This window comes from Pieris rapae, chromosome 15 (genome assembly GCF_905147795.1).
Source record: "Pieris rapae chromosome 15, ilPieRapa1.1, whole genome shotgun sequence".
NCBI classification, from domain to species: domain Eukaryota; kingdom Metazoa; phylum Arthropoda; class Insecta; order Lepidoptera; family Pieridae; genus Pieris; species Pieris rapae.
The window spans coordinates 6,448,296-6,468,543 of NC_059523.1; the positions used below are offsets into that span (position 1 = coordinate 6,448,296).

Genomic DNA, 20,248 nt, shown 5'->3' on the forward strand with positions numbered 1-20,248 from the left:
ATGCTGTGAAAAAAATGACGAGCTCTAAATTTTACATTAATAATTTGTCATCACTTATAAAATTAAAAACATTACTTTAATACGGATCTATTGCTAATAAGAAATACTCACAATATACATAGAAAAGACACACATAGATTCAATTTTATGTCGACTACATGAATGGATGTTTCCAACCTGCCCTTTTCTATTAAAAACATTTATGCCATAGCCTTTACTTAGGTTCATATAACATGTATCCATCATAGATATCATATATATGTATATACATATATCACTACAGAAGTAACCTTCAATACGAAATGGGTTCATCTAAAACATTTGTAACCTTCATTGCTTTAAAAAAAGAAAAAACCTCAAAATAAATATATAAAACATTAAATAACCATTCTAAGTATTCCCGAATACTCTAGATACTTCCGGAAGAAATGGAGTAAATAATTGTGTCAATGATTTGAAGCGTTGCGGCTGAAACTCCTGACTATTTAAGATATTACGTAGAAACGCGGTTGAAATACATTATAAGGATACAGTGCAACAAAGGCTTATAAATCAGGAATAGCATAACACTATTGTCACCTTACTACAGGAACAAAACAAAGGAGAACAGTTCATTTATAACTGGCAATATTTCTCACAATAGTGTTGGACGTGAATGGATTGTGTCGTAGAATTTGAAAATAGAAGGAAAATAAGTAATATGATTCCATTTTTGAATTCAACTTTGACGTTCAAATTCTTGAATACAAATTAGATATAAGATTTCAATGGATAGCTATAATCATAATCTTTTCTATTATATTTTCTTTAATAATCGACGCAGATATAACGTGTGCACTTTTACTTTAATTTTGTATTTTGTATTATTTATATTTACTTATCTTTAAAAACTCAGCAAAAAACAGAAATTCATATGAAAAAAAAAGTGTGTGCTTACAAAGTACACATATCAGAAGTGATTAGAATATTCACACTCTTTACACACTGTATATGTTCTAATGATAATGTAAATAAATAAAATCTGCGTTTACTGCACAAGACGTTATGCGACATAATTTCCATCTAAAGTTCTAATATGTCTAACTACAAAAGGAATACATAAACAGCATCTATGTTTTCTTGATCTTCCTTTCTCACTCTCTCTCAATTGGTCTCGCTCTCTTCCTTTTCTTGCAAGCTGCACATCTTCGTGACATTCCGTAAAAGTTTTACGCTCATGCGCCTAAAGAAGTTTCACTTTAAAAAAATTCTTAGGACAATCATATAAAAGCTCAGCGTCCACAATCTAAGAAAAAGGTTTACGGTCTGGCTTATGAACACACCACGCAGAGTCGGAAATGCTCCTGAGACCTTACGTGTAATAAGGTCACAGAACACATTACACTTATATAACTCACATGTACTCACACACTCACTCACTGACTCACGCGTGTTGTAAAAATGTTAAAAGTTAAAAAATGTAATAGAAAACAATGCTTATGATAAAGGAAGAGCTTCGAAACCTGACAAAAGTAATTAAAAGGATTCCTAAATCTTACTTATTATAGTGAATTATTAATGATAATATATAAAATAACACATTTTAATTTATATTTTATTTTTAACCACAATATTAATATATCGAACATACCTATAAAGCCTACATCCCTTTCGCCACATCTCCCACGAGTACAATTTACACTATTCCACATATCCCATGATTTATTTATAGTCTTTACATGATAAATTGTGGTTCCGAGAACACGTCCTTTGTCATATAGCGCAGTAAGTTGTTAACTACAATAGGAAAGCTACTTCTATGCTCAGTTTCAGTGCTATTCAAATAACGTTCCTTTTTATAATAATAATTGAAATAAATATTGGTACTTGTTCTTTCTATCCTCAAAACGTCTCTGCACATTTCGTTCGATTTGTTTATTTTTTATATGGGCTGCTTTGTAGTTTTCACTGTTAACTGTTGTAATATGATTCATGAGCATAATTTATTATAGTTCAATATAAAAGGACTTAAAGAATCACAACTTTTTTTTACACTTCTATCACATGTGAATCTCGTAAGACCCATCCGGTAATCGAAATAAAATAAATAAAATTTTAGTATGAAAATTTACAATGTTATATATTATATATATATAGCGATATATCCCTGGGCTGTCATACTGTAAGCATCGTAATTGTGTAGCTCCGTATTATTGAGTGCTAAAAAATAATTTCGTACACTGTTCTTGAGACTGCGACGTCACAAAACACAAATTGAAGTGTCGTCCGTGTAGTGGAACTACCGATTTCACACAATATCACGTAAGTTCTTGAATTTCAACAAAAGTATCTCCAAAAAGTGATAATTAGAGGTTAGAAATCCACCAATCATATTGAGCATAGACAAAAGATCAATGACATTGACACTTGTCACAGTAACAGCTAACTAGTGTTGCCAGAGCAAGTAAATAAAAACTACCACTAATTACGTTCCATAACACGCAGATTTAGTTTACAAGAATGGAGGATCAGTTTCAACTATTGTTTGATAAAATGAAGAATGAAATCTTGAACCAAACAATAGAATTGAAAGATTCGATAACAAATAATATAATGGAGAGATTAGACGAAAAACTTCAACCTATTATAACAGAAAATAGAAACTTAAAAATAAAAGTAGAAAATCTCGAAAAGGAAGTAGAAAGTTTAAAAAGAGGAAAGAAGCAAAACAATTTGATAATGTTTGGAGTAAATGAAGGCGAAAGGTCTACACAAGAATTAATACAAAATACAATACATATTTTCAAAACTGACCTTGACATACAATTACAAGAACATGAGATAAACAAAATATATCGTCTAGGAAAGGGAAAGTCTTCTGGAAAACCAAGACCAATTCTGATTTCCTTTACGAGCGAATGGAAGAAGAATGAAGTTATGGGAAAGAAGAAAAACTTCAAAAATGTATATGTTACAGAAGACTACACAAAGGAAGTAATAGAGAAAAGGAAAACGTTGCAGGCGCAGCTAAAAGAGGAGAGAGAAAAGGGAAATATCGCGTACCTGAAATTTGACAAACTAGTAGTAAAAGGAAAAAATACTAACATAAATAAGGAAAAGCGCAAAAGAGAAACATCATCATCCCCACAAAACAATGCTCAACCAAGGAAACAACAAACTCTAATGCCGCCGATTAACAATAGACCAAATGCTTTCGACGTAATGAGGATTAGAGCTAATTCTCTTTCGTCTCTTCCCGCTAAGACAACAACTAACAAAGAATAACAATTAACTGTCGGTAAACGGAAAAATAAACAGCCCAACAGGAACCAACATAAAATAACAAAACAAAATACTTCCCCAAGCCGACTGGTCATCGTGGGGAAAAATGACCACGACCCTCTAAAGGAAAAAAATAACACTAACATGAAAAACAAAGTAAATGACATCCACATAGCAACTATTAACTGTCGATCTCTTAGAACACCTGAAAAACTCCAAGAACTAGAGCTGGCAATAGAAGAGTTAAAGTGGGATATTATAGGAACAGAGTGGAAATCTTTAGAGGAGGCCTATGTCGAAAGACAAGCTGAAATGTAGAAACGACCGTTTACCGATACCTGATTTATGAAAAGAAAAGAAACTGTTAAAAGTTATAAACGTATTTGTAAGAAAAATTACTGTAAAAATAAGTTCAGCAATAAAGGCTATTTTATTTTATTTTATTTTATTTTATTTTATTTTATTTATTTATTTATTTATTATATTATATACCTTTTATAAATAATGTTTTTATAGTAACAAAATATTCCTTGGTATAATATATTATTCTTAATATTATGTTTTATTAGAAATGTATTGGAGAACCAATCGGGTCGTTTAAGAAGTATAAACTCTTAAAAGGCCGTCAACGCACTCGCGACGCTTCTGGTGTCCATAGGCGGCGGTATCACTTAACATCAGGTGAGCCTCATTTGCCCCCTATTCTATATAAAAACTAGTCTTAAAATTCAATACACAGACATCGTATAGCCAATATTTTTTGTAAAATTATATAAATATAATTGTTATAGGGCAACTGGATCTAGAGCCTCTTAGCAGCCGTCCATGGGCGGCAGTATCATTATCATCGGGTGAGCATTAAGTTTGCCCCGTCATTAAAAAAAATTGAAAATCTTTTTAGTCACATAAATAAAAGCCTATAGAATATGTTTGTGACCTTTGACAAAGATAGAATCTAGATGGGAATGAATTGTGAGAGGCAAGTTCGTTAGCTGAATTCCTCTTCAACGTAGTTAGAACATTTTCACTTTTAAAACTTTGATGTTGTATATCTAAAGTATAATACGTTTATAATATAACCCCCAAACAGCAGGCAGGCATTTTTTTTTGTTTTAAGGTGACTTTAAAACAATAAGTAATAATATAAGTAGGTAACTAATTATAATCAAATTTAAACCTTTACTAGCAACGCTAATTAATAAAATAAAAAATAAATCAGTAGTGCTACAACTTCTTTAGGTCCTGGCCTCAGATTTTGGAATCTTTTTCAGGATCATTTTTTAAATCTAATAGGCGAGTAGGTGATCAGCCTCCGGTGCCTGACACACGTCGTCGACTTTTTGGGTCTAAGACATGTCGGTTTCCTCACGATGTTTTCCTTCACCGTTCGAGAAAATGTTAAATGCGCATATAGAATTAATTAAATAATTTTACTTAATACGTAATACATTACAGGATAACTTATACATTATTAAAAATACTCTTGATAGTCTTCATTCGGTATGAAATCTAGACAACTTTATAACTTCAATGTATCATCATTTAAGTAGTACAAGTAAATCCCAGCGTTAGTTTAGCAAACTATTACGCATAACAATAGATTGGTATCTCTGGTAATCTCGGAGGCTTCCACCAATCACACTTAGACGTGATTCCATAAGCTTATAACAATTAAGAGGACACTCACACTAACCTTCTAGGGCCTTCATTACTGAACTACTTATCACTCTCATGGGTATAACGAGAATTTCTTGACTTATTGGACTATAAGAATCCTTATTAACTGTATTCATATTCTTACGCAATATTATTATCCTCGTCAAAACAAAATCAGTCGTCTATTGTTTTTATAAATCTGATGACAGTTCAATGAGTTTAAATGGCAACAACACAGTCAGCTAATATTAAAAAAATACCCCAGAACAACCTTTTAAGTTTCCTTTTTTCCAATATGTAGGTTAGTCTTAGGCATGCCGGTTAAGATGTTTTATTCTTCACATTACGAGGGAGACAGAAAGTACATTGGTACACAGCCGAGGTTAAAACCTACGATCTCAGGTATGAGATAAGCACGCTGATACAACTAGGCCGACACTGCTCAGTGTATATAAAACTTTATTCATGACAAATAGGTTGTGACAAAATTCATTTCGGTAGTCCCATACTACTCCCTAGTCCTGGTATACTCCATACCTCCCTGTATTGGGGTTAACAAGATAACAATTATTCCGTGGTACATGGAACATGTTTAAAACAGTTTTTTGAGAAAAAATAGTTTTAGTGTTACAACTAATCAAATACAAAACATTAAGTATGCGTCAATGTGTGAGTTTGGAATGGGTGTATGTGTGCATGTATTTGAAAGTGTAGTTGAGATTGATATAAGCGTGCGCTGTGTCTGAGTATGAAAGGGTTAATAATATATAAGTAGTGTTATTAACAGTATAATAAGGAATCTGAATATTTGTAAGTAAAATTACAGATTAAAAGCCTTCTATGTGTCAATGTTAATTCTCAACTCTTCATCTTAAAGACGTTAGTATAGATTATTTGTCATATTAACTACGTGGTTACGTCCCATAGACCGATAAAATTTAATGACTTCTTGCTTGAAATTAATTATGAATTTCATACAACCGCTTACATGTCTAATCCATATCCGCCGTATCCACATAAATCTTAATGCATCATATTTTGTGAGCACATGTGCTAAATGTTATATCGATTTCGTGTCACCAGCAGGGTTTGCGCCCCTTTGTTTCTGTGAATAAATCATATATTACAAGTTGAGGTCTACGGTCTGAAAGGTAGCTAACAGTTTACGGAACAAATATCTGGTTATCTGTAAAATTTGTTGATAACTTACCGCCGTAATTTGAATGACATATCTTATAGACTTGTCGCACTTTCAACTGTATTGAGTTGAATGGTTTAGACAAAAATGTCTCATTTTTTTGTATAATAAAATACCAAGCCATTTTAACGTTATTGCCAATTTCAGAGTCCTTCTAAAAGCTGAATGTGTTAAAAAAAATAGTCACTCATGTGCCGATTAAACTGAAGTACACATCTGTCTCTTTTCATTACAGTATAAACATTACGAGAGAAAGAGACGTAATTATTTAATTAACGCGTATGTGTGCCGTTGGGGACGTAGATAACATACAAATACCTGAATAGAAGCGCACGATAAAAATAACAGGCACTGCTTAAAAATATAAATGCTTTATCTAATCTTATGTAGTATTTAAAAAAGAAATTCTAGTCCAGTATGAATTTTCATCAGCGTATAACTTACGTAAATATTTTTTTTACCATTTCATTACAATTACGTTATATAATCAAGTTTATAGAATATTTAGATCGGACGCTCGGTCGATGAAGATTCACTATGGCAACGATGTCCAAACATTTCACATGGTATCTGGGTCGGCAGATTATTCGTAAAATGCCTTTCGCCAGAATTTACCGGACACTTGCTAGTTTTGATTAAATCTAAAATGTTTAAACCGCTTGTATAGTCCTCCCAACACTAAGGCTGTATTATCATATCCCTAGTTTGCAATATATTGCTTATACTATCATCGTGAAAAAACATGCAACTGAGAACCAAAAATCGACTGTGTTTAGAATGACAGAAAAGCCTACACGTCCTTTTTTGAAAAAGGAACACGTGCTATAGTATAGAATATAGATAAATATAGCGCCATGGTACTTTTATTATTATGTACTGCCTGCAACGTTCAAGCAATGTTTCATATATCGCAATTCGTTAAAGTTCGGTTAGTGGTCTAAGCCTGAAAAGAACAATTTTTTCATATTTACCCATTTATCGTGCAGGTAATTAATGATACAATAGATTTCTATTAATAAGTTGTCTAATAACTTACGTAACCCGTTTTTTTAAAGGAGCAGTGTTGGACTAGTAGCTTCAGTGTGCGAATCTCATCCCCAAGGTCGTAGGTTCGATCCCGGCTGTGCACCAATGGACTTTTTTTTATATATGCCCATTTAATTACGGTGAAGGATAGTGAGGAAATCGTCTTGCCTTAGACTCAAAAAGTCGAAGGCGTGCGTCAGGCACAAAATACTGATCACCTACTTGCCTTTTAGATTAACAAATGATCATCAGACAGATACAGAGGCCCAGACAAATAAAAATCCATTAATTTTTAAACCTGTTTTTTTAAATACTTGCTTTAAATAATATTTTTTTTGTTCAATATCGTATTTAGTATTCTCCCCTTTGATATGTAAAAATTCTTAACACTCGACAACGCTGATTGTGTCACAATTTGATGAGCTCATAAAATCACATACACGACATCAATAAATGACTTAAATTCCAAGTTCGAAAACGTTAAAGGACGCATTAAAAAATAATGCCAACATAAAACCTCCATTGAAATGAGGGTTTCCGACGCAGCAAATGAATTCTTTCAGCAGCCGTCTGTTATTCAATTTAGGGGATACGTTTTCGTGGGGAAACATGAAAGTACGTGAAAATAACCTAAGCAAATATATTTCTATAGCTTTAGGTCTGAATTGAGTTTATTTCGGGCACAATGGGTAGGGACTCGGAACTTAAAAGACTGGAAAATAGAGTAGTTTACAAAGTATTTTTTCTTTTTGTTCAGTTCAAACGACTTGTACCATTGTATAACATAATTGTTATACGTAAGATTTTAGTAGAATAACTAAGTAGTAATAATATATAGTTTTTGCCGCATACCACCACATTGTGGGACCAGCTGCCCACTGAAGTATTTCCGAACCAATTCGACTTAGGGTCCTTCAAGAAAAAAGCGTACCAATTCTTAAAAGGTCGGCAACGCACTGGCGAGCCCTCTAGCATTAAGAGTGTCCATGGCCGGTATCACTTAACATCAGGTGAGTCATATTTTTTATACTTCGAATAAAAGTTAGATTTTAATGATAATATGTGTATTTATTATAGTTCCTAAAACTTTCAAAGTATCAATATTTTTATAAATTAAACCTACTAGGAGACTATAAACAGCAGGTGTTGGTAATTAAGGTATGAGGGAGAAACAAGGACTGTCAAAAGCTGTTTGGAAAGCGGCCAACCGTTGAAACCAAGTACTCCGCTTTTAAAGACAATATTTCGCCTAGTCTGCATCTGACAATTGCATAAGAACTCCATTATGCATTCTAAAGGTTATGGAGATTACTTTTAAACTACGTTATTTTCTCTTAAAACAGTATTTAAAGCTGATAGTACGATTAAAATTTTGCAGCATATTATTGATAATAAATTCTGACTTCACCCATTTAATTAAAAAAAAATCAGTGGCGCTACAACCTCATTAGGTCCTGGCCTCAGATTTCTGAATCTGTTTCATGATCATTTTTTTACCTTAAAGGCAAGTAGGTGATCAGCCTCCAGTGCCTGACACACGTCGTTGATTTTCCTCACGATGTTTTCCTTCACCATTCGAGCAAATGTTAAATGCGCACATAGAAAGAAAGTCCATTGGTGCACAGCCCGGGATTGAACCTACGGCTTCAGGTATGAGAGTCGTTGAAGCCACTAGGCCATCACTGATCACGATTTAATTAAAAGTTTGATGTATTAAATTTAATAATATTTTTTAAACTTTCACCAGCAGTTCCTAAGGTTTCAAATAAACTCGTCAGTATAAAAATTCATATAAAATTAATAGTATAGTGTGTAGTAATGAACAGCAAAGCGATATGACAAAATATTTTGCACTAAATAAACTTACTCTAAATTAATTCTACTAAAGCATTTCACAAGAATCCTGGACAAGTCTGTTAAACATCAACTCAGTGGGCAGCTATGCAAATACAATTCAATTTATCAGCCGCGCAAAAGTGGCTGAAATTTTACAGTACCGCCTTTATTCGTCCATAAACAACGTTTAAATTGATGGATGGAGGCTGTAAAGCGCTCCTCTCATTTGCCCTCTCGTCACAGGTGGGAGGAAATTAAAAAACGCCTGTGCCGTAAACGAGAAAAGAAATTGTTTGTGAATTCCAACCCCCTCGCGCGGGCTTTTGGGTAAGGTATTTTTGTAGGGGTGACTTTGAAGCCTTGACGCAATAATTATTTATAATGTTGGTAAATTTTTAATGAAACTAATTTATAATAAATTTTGTGTTATTTACAGCTAGGTACTGTCGCAGCAGATATATAAAGTAGAATATATGATTTAAAGAAAAACACTTTTTTAACGGATTGAAGTTATGTATTATTGTAAACTTATAATTATTTAAACATAATTTTAAATTTAACCGCCGTTTCGCGTGCTTTACTGCGTGCGTGGTCACGGTGCCTGAAGACAAAAGTTGTTCAGTGTCAAAAAAGTATCACAGGTGTGGAAAATGTTGTATTATCTCTATTATTAGTATTATTTATTTCTCCAGAGTTGGTATCGACTCCCGTGAGTGTTTTATTTAAATGTGTAAAAGTTATGTTAATAAAAGACAGGAATATATGATGTCAAATTATGGTAATGATTTTCAGCTCATTTTCATAGATATTTTGTATAGGATATTTGTTTGTAAAGAGGGTGGGAATGGTTGTTCTTCGTCGGTACTTAATAAAAATGATTGATTATATTTACTATGTTTCGGTGTAAGGAAATGTAATGTATTGAATTTTACTTTTTTGTTATTTGTTCATTAATAATATTTCGTTCGTATTTCCGAACCAATTCGACTAAGGGTCCTTCAGGAAAAGAGCGTACCAATTCTTAAAAAGCCGGCAACGCACATGCATCAGGTGGGCTTCCTACCCATTTGAACCCTGTTCTATAAAGAAAATTCCGCGATAACAAGGCCACCCAATAAAAAAACACTATAGAAGTAAGAAACAAGTTATAAAATCTGTAAACAATGTGTCCTAGAAAATGGGTGCGGACGCCGTGGACAAATATAGTGCTTATAATATTTTAATGTTTACAATTATTAGGTTTACATATAAAGTTTTTTTACAAAACAAGACCTTAAATTAAAAAGTTTTAATATCATTCCAATTCCAGTTTATATACAACTGCCTAAAATATCCAGCTTCAATCCCAGGACTGTTCTTTGTTCCACGTACCAACCGCAGCCTGCATTATGGACATAATTCTTTTAGTCATTTTCACGAACAGAAAGTAGCCAAGATATCTCAAATGAGGGTTGACTGTACACAGGGATGCTTGTACTTATATTATATTACACTTATATTATACTTATATTATATATATAATTATATATTACCTATGGTAACACTAGAGAATGTTGGTTATGTCATAGAAATAATTAAAGCATAATAAATACCACTGAAATGATAGCATTTAGAAAAACGTGTGGTGTTTGCGGGATAGGATAAGCAATATTGATACGTGAACAGTGAGGCATAGAGTATTAGGATACGGAAGAAATGAGAAGCAGCTAACGAGTAGGATTAACAATGCGTCTGTGGATTGTAAAGCCGGGTCGGGTAGGTCTTCTCGTAGAGAAGAGACAAGACCAAGGTACACATAATCGTCATGCATGGTGAATGTTATAAAAGAGGATAAACCAGGATCTGTGGTAACTGTTTTCCTTTGGGAAAAAGTTGTGTATTTATAGTTAAATATGTTTTAACTAATCGGTGTAGTTGAAGTCCTAAATCAATAGTATTTAATTTTATAAATGGAAATTCGGTTCCATAATAATATAAAACTAGCATCCGCCCGCAGCTTAGCCCACATTGATTTCGCGTATTATGAAGAGAAGATTGGCCGTCAGAGGTCTTCTTCTATAATAATCGTTATATTTCAAATATAGTTTTTGAACTTTTCATATTATTTACAGGCGGACTCAGACGAAATAAATCAATTTATATCATGTAAGGATGTTAATTTCAATATCAAGTACACAAAGTTAAAAAAATTACCTATTTATTCGTAGATTACTAATGGTCGTATTATATTAATTATGCCTTAGTTTCCAAGCTAAACGATAATCCTATTATTTATTTTAAGGTTAGAATGACCTTTTAATATAACTTTATGAATGTAAATCTAACGTCGAGTCTAAAGAGCAAAGTCCATTTAAGCAAGATCATTTTATGGTCATGCCTTGTGGTCACATCGAAATGTGTGTCAGTAAGCAGTTGCACTGAGATTACGTTTGTTACGCGTGCTAGGTTCAAGGGGAGCTAGCCAAACTGTCGACGCGTTTCACTATTAATAGTGCCACGGGTCTATTTAGTAGATCGGTCTCAGTCCACAAATGTGCGGAGTCGCGAACGATCAAAAACCTACGCGCGCACAAAATACGCGAAATAAAACGAAACGTTTACCACACTCGATATGATACTTTTAATCACTTGTTCATCGACCACCCTCCGCGATCGGAATTTACATAAACCACGAGAACTCATCAAACGGTGCAACCGTGTGCATAGATTACGCAATCGTTTTCAACACCACCTAGTACAGTTACTCCGATAATTTCAGTCTCAGAACAGTGACCACTTCTATGCTAGTTAGGTTTCTATATGTGCTGTGTTGAAAAACAAAACTGACATTGGTGCTATTTTAAAGTGAATGCCACAGAAACGTGTTTTTGGCGAAATGCCATATATTATTACGGCAGTAAACAAACAAATTAGAGTTGTATAATAAAATTGGCATGTTTCATATTTTTAGTGCAGTGTTTACGCAGATGAGTTCAAGCGGGATAACGATTGCGAAATGTCGAAAAAAGAGGAATCGAGTGATAGTGATGGCCCTATAGTAAATGACAATGTAATACGTATTCAATTACGGAAGCCGACCCACAGAAAATGGGAATTGCGGACGCGAAATCTATCCCCCGGGATAAAGTTTCCCACTATTCAGTTATTCGACAGCGAAGGAAATTTACTTGTGGAAACAAATGATGAAAACATATCAGTAAAGAGCGTATGTTATGATGAAACTAGTTTAAAAAGTACTCAATCACTAAGAGAAGAATCTAAGCGAACAGTTTATACACATCCTATACGAAAACAAAATACTATTTCGGGCGATAGAATTTACACGCGAATATACAAAGGGTCGGGGGTTATTAGTAATGATAGAGAAAAATGTGATAAGAATTTAATTGTAGCACATAATAGTTCTCCATACATTCCAAATATACAGAGAGAAAACCGTAGCGTAGACAGTTTAAACTCAATTCTTGACACTACGCCGTTTATATCAGATTATGATGTAAGTAGTTATAAAAGTTCAGATAACGAAACAAACGATGATTTTATTTGCGCAAAAAATCACACACCAGAACATTGCATAAAGAATGAAATATCTAAGGAAATATACGAAAATAATGTAAATAAAGATAAGGAAAATAACGTAGCCGGCCTCCACGGATCTCAATCATTTACGGATCCGGTACCAAAAAATCGTTTAAGAGATACAGACGCCGTACAACGTTCCCAATCTGGAATTATTTATAAACCTCCGCCCAATAAGGTTTCCTTTTTAAATACTTACCTTAAAGGCATAACCGCACGCAGAGCGTCCAATACCGGGTTCATTTTAAAATCCCCAATTAACGACTCTCCACAAAATTCATATAAGACCATAGAGTTTGTTCCTAAATTAAACTGCGAGAGATCCTTTAAATCGGATATCACAGATAATGATTTTATTAATATTCCAACGGACGTAGCGGCTGATTCCGTGATGAAAAACCGCTTAAAAACATATCGGCGCGTTATATCAGAGATCGAAATGTACGAAGAAAGTACAAATATATCTGGGAAGAAAAGACGCCATTCAGTGAGTACAATGCAGATTAGCCAAAGTTCATCCTCGGAAAGTGTAGACGAGGCGGATGTGGTACTAAATCGCTTGAGGCGCAGGATAGTTAAGAATAAGCTGAGGGAAAAACGACGTAATGTCGGTACTAAGCTCCTTGGTAAGTATTAAAAAGTTCTGATTGGTTATAGTGGGTGAACTCTTGGAGTTTACGGGATACCTAATATTGTATGGTTAGATTCTAACCATACAATAGTAGGTATATAAGTTATATGATATCATACATTTAATGCTATCCATATATATAATATAACTAATATACATAAAAAACGATCAAGTTTAGTAAGAAATTCTTTATAAATAATTTAAGATCTTAGCCCCCAGTACCAAGAGGACCGTGGATGACTTTTATCCATCAACTATGAAACTTATTTTTTATAATATTCACTTATATTCGCTTAAAATTGATAAAGCCTAATTTTACAATTAAAATAATAAGAAAAAAACCTGTAAGTTATTTTGATACATATTATATCCTATCTAGTAGAAGTGGAAGAATAAATATTTTCTTTTAATCATAAAAAAAGTTTTTCGCGCTTTTCCAATTAATTTTTTGGACGCCATCTGTAGAATACACTAATAAGTAACCGTTTGTTCACGAGCAAATTTGTATTAAGTGTATCTAGTGAAAAAGCATTGTACTAGTAAGAAATAAGAATTTCCACGTTAAGTAGAAATTTAAAGTGTAAAACAGAATCAAAACCTTTTCTTTAATTGTCTTTGATAAAATAAAGACAGATATCTAATGATTTTGATCTTGGATTAAGGAAATAGATTTTTGGTATAAATTTGTCTACAAACCATTCGAGTACAAACGTTTATTAGCGTCACCTGTACGGTATTTTTTGAACTACTGAGGATTTAAACTTAAAATTATTTAAACAGTCTTAATTGATTATGACGCCCTCTAGTAGAAAATCAGCGTACCACCAAAGAGTTACTTTGTAAAAAATAGAGTATCGCTACTACCCACTACAATTTACTACCCTGATATGATGACCGATAATAACTTTCATATATATATATAAATACCTACTAGTTTTTTAAACAAATTATGATTACCCTAAGTTTGGAGGTTAGTCAAAACTTTTAAGGACTAGGACCGATTTAAAATTAAGGACTAAATAAGTAGTAAGTGAATGAAGATATATAATAACATGAATAAGTAAGAATTGTTTGATTTTCAATTATAAATTAAAATACAACATCGACGAACCTCTTGGTAGTTTTATAATTATATTAAAATTTTTACTCATGTTTTAATAAAAATACGTTAACCGAAAAAACATTAATCCTCACCATTTAATAGGTATAATACCTACGGTAAAAGCGATACAGTTCGCAGAAAGGGGTGATGGTTATTTATAGTCTGAACTTCCGACCATCAGCGCCAGCGTGGAAAGTCGAATTAATTTCAATCTAAGGTCAAGGACGAATGGTCGAATCGGCCCAACTTACGGCAATGCGGTGTGGCACACATTCTGACTGCAGAACATTAATTGGACACGATCAGTGTATAAACAATGGAGTGGCTATAATTTTCTTCAGTGTTTAAGCCTAAAAACAGTCACTTGTTAGTTAAACATGCGCAGTAAAGACAAGTCAATATCCTCCTCCCTAACGCCGCGTCGCCATGACGGCTCGTACGCTGGTGATGAGAAAGAGTGTAACTGAATATTAATATAACTCAGATTAATTTATGGTAAAAAAAAATAGGTACACCAGAATGCCTCGGATTTAATAATAAGATTATAAATCAACCAGTACAAATATATGTTCTCAATTTTAATTTAGTACTAAATAAATCTAAAATTAATTTCAATAGTATCCTACGAAATAAATTAAATTTAAAGCAAATGAAAATAATATTGACCCATTTATAAAACCTTCAAGTTAGTTTGATTTTTATATCTTAATATATATAAATCTCCTGTCACGATGTTTGTCCGCGATGGACTCCTGAACTACTTTACCGATTTTAAATCAAATTGGCACACCGTGAGCAGTCTGGTCCAACTTAAGAGTTAGGATAGCTTAGATCTTTAATTATAGTCGCAATTTTATTTTATTTCAAATTATTTGTCTATAATTAATTGACAGACACAATTATCTGTTAACTCGAAATGATTCTAACATATGTCGATACTTTTCGACTGGATTGAGTAAGTCATCAATCGATAAGCTACAATTCAATATCATGATTACCACGTGTTATTGAGGCTAAAGTATAAATAAAATTTATTTTAGAGAGAAACGAAGTTGGCGGGGGCAGCTAGTATTGTGTATAAATATTTAAATCATTCATTTAAATAAATTCTGTATTTTTGGAAAACCACGTTTCGTTCTTAGTCTTAACGAGCCACTGCTAAGTTAGTTTTGAGTTTGGCCGCTAGAGGGTCGCGAGCGCGAGCCTGCGATGCCAGCTCACAGCTGGTTGACTGGTTGTGTTTGTCAGCGTTCGCTCTGACCGGTTGTCGTGTGCCGGTGCATTCCAAGCTCACGTGGACTAAACTCGGATAAACCGATTCAATTTTTGACCCCATCCACTTTCCTCTAACTGTAATACGGGAAAGTAAGTGTTTTCGATCGGGTTGTGTACAAAGTTGTGGAGTGCGTTTGTGATAGTTTGTTTGCTTTTGAATTTGCTTCGGTTCGCATAAAGGGAATTCCAGCCGCACTTTGTTCTCTAAGGTATGTGTTGTTAATTTAATGTGTATATGAGTATGATGAGTACACATGGCTAAGCTCTTTTATATTAGATTTCACATAAAAATTCGCTAGAATATGCCGTAAGTAGTTGCACATAACATATAAAATGTTTATTTTTTGTGAACTTTTACGTTTATTAGCAGGCTCGATCTTGTTTGATTAGTAAAACAAATAATATAAATATTAAATATGATGTGTTTACGATTTTATTTGTAAAGTATATTACTAGATATATGTCTATCAACAAAAAAATACAGTTTACATTATCAGGAGTGCAATTAATCAAATCTTATCTTGAATTTAAATTTACACTCACCTGCAAGTGAACTGATATCAATCAAGATAGGCTGAATTACGTATAATTATAGTCTAATATGTAATTTTACTTTAAGTATGATCAAAATTCATCATTAACACTTTATTTGTATAATAACTTAGTACCTACTTATATTTTCTTTTTATAATTTCGATGCATTAGGCGCATTTATTTATTATGCTAATTTAAGTAAAGAAATTACAAAATTATTTGACGTTTTTATACTCGGAGTAGGTACCTGAGTTTTGATTGAGTACTTACTTGATTAAATAATGTTTAAATAGGTTTATTAAATCGCGCGCTTTTTAAATTCTTTTATAATTAAGAGTCAATCCCAAGGTTATTCAATAAAGCTATATTATTTATTTAATACACACGACTGCGTAAAATTATCTTGTTACACATAATCATATTGAGTATTTTTATCAAAATTCGTTGAAAGTAATTTAGCGGTTTCTGTAATACATTCATGTTCCAAAAACTTTTGGTTAAGATCGTGCAGACTTTGTATGAATACTAGACTAAGTAGAAACCCACTTTGCGGAATGAGATACTTCCGCTATTTAACAGTAATCGATGTACATACATGTATTTCATAGTTGACCTATTTAAAGTATTCGCGTTTAGCTGTTTTGCTTTTTATCAAGGGACGATTGTAGGCGCGAAATAATGTCTTATTTCTACTTAACTAGAACTTTTTTTTAAATATATATTTTCTAACAAATTCCCCGAGTATGTTGTCGGACATTGGACAATCGGTCAGGACATGGAACACCGTCTCTTCAGCTGATCGCTACAAGAACACGGAGCACTTTTCCTAACCCTAAACCTGTAAAAATACCACAAGAATCCACCGTGGCCCGTCAACATCTTGGTAGGTTTTATTTGATTCCTTGCGGAAACAACATTTGGGTAGAATAATTTTATTTTTATTTTATTTTATTTATTTAATTTTGTTGTTCGAATTTGAAATATTGAATTAAAATCCGTTTATTACTTACTTAGGTTTATCAGTGACATAGGTATGTATAGATTGGAAAGTATGTTATTAATATGAATCATGCTATTTCCATAGGGACATAACTGAATATATACGCGTCTGAAACAATTTTCCTTTGACCTATTTGGTTTCGTTCGGACGGTGTGTTGATGGATAATTAGGAACCTTTATCGATACATAAAGACATTCGCATGAGGAATTACATAATAAAACCCAGTAATAAGAAACTCAATCTCACACATATAACTATAGTTTTTGCTCGTAAATCAAAGAGGAAAAATTAAAAATTACGAACTACGAATTAGCATTTTCATTGGCCGTACACTTACAAAAATTATGACATCAATTAAATGAAAATCACACTCAATGGCCGCCACTCTTCCGATTAAAGTTAAAAATTCTCATTAAACCCTACCTGCGGCGGAAAACATTTTGAGAATAGTTAAAATTGCTTTGCGCAATTTATCTTATTTAAAATTGCACTCCCGGTTAGCTAGATGAATAAGGGGTCTCTGTGAAAGTGAGCGTGGTTCGGAGAACGCCTCATTATGCATTCTGGCTTCACACTTCTAGGGACCTATCATAGCCGGGACCTTACCGGGTCAATGTCACTTTGTTCTTTTTTTAAACTGTTCCGAAGTAACAGGTTTTGCATTTAAAATTGGCGTGATAACTATGCGATGCTAATGTACGGTCTATTTGAACAAACTGTTTTTATAAGCAGATGTTCTCGATGATAATATTATGCGGTATTAATGTTCATCATTGTGTGTACAAAAAACTAGGTGTTAACATTTTTAAAGGTGTTAATACGTAAGAATGTATACATCATGTAAATTGAGCAATAAAGGCATTCTTTTTAGATCATAGGATCGATTCATAGTCCTTGTATGGTCACAGACAGAAGAATTTGTGTGATATATATTACGAAACGATAAGAAATAAAACATACTGATCAATGTCAAAAAATCATAAAGTACTGGAGCTCCGTAGATTGGCAGGTAAATGGATGTTAATTTTACATTAAATACATCGTTTAAAGCAAAGTAATAGCTGATAATCTTTAAACCTCTCAACTTACTTAACAAATCCTAAGAACCATTTTGTCAGCTTTCTTAAAACCGTATCATAATGGATCCATTCGTTTAGCTTCAGTACCACACACAGATATGGAAACGGGCAAAAGGCTGATGTTAAGTGACATTCTCACTGGCGAGGGTGACTGCGTTGCCGGCCTTTTAACAATTGGTGCTTTAACTTTAATTAGTAAAAAGTAACTATTAATTACTTAAGATGTCATGTGGAACATGGTGTAATGGTTGCGTCTCCTTACAAACATTGCGTAAAACAAAAAAACTTGGCCATTTAAAATAGTGGCGGAGAGTTCATAAGTGTACATTGTGTTACCTAAATGAATAAATTAATTTTGAATACTACCCTCTTTTCTTGAAGGATCTTTGTTTTTGAGTTAGGGAAATCATATACTTTTGTTTTACATATATCGAGTCATCTATATAACATAGTTTACATTTCATGAACTTAAATCACGACTCATAACATTTTTGGTTGGCGAGTTAAAAAGATTGTACAGAATAATAGTTGTGTTGTCTTGTGCATGTATCCATTTCGTGCCAAGCCAGGCCTGGCACGAGCTTACAAAGTTTCAAGTAAATATTGAGCTTTCTACATTACGTGTTTCGTATACTTAATAGTAACATTTGTTAGTTTTAGGCCTTGAATAAATTTATTGTTTGTGATACTTACTGGAATATATTAATCAAATAACGTAAATAAGAGACGAAAAGTGTCAAAATGTTTTGTCTTAATATATTACTACTTAGTAGGAAATAAAACATTTTCAATGCCAATTAACGCGTATTATTGCACACTTTGTATTGAGAGACTCTCTGACTACAATTGAGGAAAAAATGTATCGTAAAAACAATTAATTAGCAATGCAGAAAATAGTTATCTGTTATATTTTAAAATTCATTCGTCTGTCTTTTACCTAACCTTGAACAATTCCGATTGACCTCTGTGAGGTCCTAAAGGTCCTTATAAGTTGCTACACCGTGAAGTCATTCAGAGACAACGTAACGAAAAACAATTGATAGTTATAATAAAATCTGTGTCATCTTTATTATAAAATCCTTCATTATTCAATCAACCGTTAATAAAGGTCACAAAAACAATAGCAGTCGTTGTACAACGTTTTATAGTTGACTTGCAGTATATTTTAAATAATTAAACCGACCTACTAATGAAATTATTGGTACCACATTTATTTGTACCACTGTTGTCACATAGGAGCATATTCCGTGCTTCTGACAGCTTCTAGCTATAATACGAAGGATCAATAGGCGGTTTGAACTTGTTTCGTAACAACAGTTTGTAGAGTTGGTACGAATTAAGTATGACACTTGTATATCAAAAACATCTTGGATTTTGACATGCAAAAATGTTCGCGTTGCCGGTCTCCGAATCTTACCCTAAACATGAAGATCGAATGACAACTATGCATACAACTCAGAAATACTTATATGTAAACATAAATATGTTTACATACTTCTGTCCCTGTGGATTTTTAACTATTGCATAGATTTTATCGCGGGCTTTGATCGCGGCGACCGAATCAAGAAATTCCGTAACGAAATAAAGCCCTAAAACACGATGACGTAATATAGGTGCTGCCAGAGCGTTAGACACATGGCTCTGACGAAATCGATGACGAGCACGGCCGGTGCAGCCGGTACGCGTTAGAGTGAGACCGACTATGTAGGCCTGTTAATCTGGTAGAGTGGTAGATTGAACTAATATTAAAGAAAAAAACTGTATATGTATATAAAAAATAAATACTTGCATAAGTTGATAAAACATGGTACATCGCGGCAGTAGATTGCCACATTTTTTTTTGTTTGTAAATATTTACCCTTTATACTAATGATAATAATCCAGTGGTGTAACAAACTTGTACGGGTCCAAGACTAGATTTTTGTTTGTTTGTTTTGTTTGTTCTAATGTGTAAATTAAAAATAAAGGAAACTGGCGAAGACGAGGAGTTTAAATTTAGGAATAAACTTTATCATAAATAAATTATCAGTGATACGATATTAAAAATATTACCACTTAAAACTAATCGTT

At 33.1% G+C, this 20,248-nt stretch overlaps 1 protein-coding gene across 1 annotated transcript in view; it reads left to right on the plus strand.

The window, feature by feature from the left end:
- Nucleotides 1-11,477: 11,477 nt before the first annotated feature.
- The window catches only part of LOC110996753, a 69,690-nt gene continuing 60,919 nt past the window's right edge, over nt 11,478-20,248 (plus strand). The window contains exon 1 of the mRNA XM_022264577.2: nt 11,478-13,182. Coding sequence (XP_022120269.2) covers nt 11,973-13,182 — 1,210 coding nt within the window. The 5' untranslated portion in view covers nt 11,478-11,972. The remainder of the gene's footprint in view (nt 13,183-20,248) is intronic.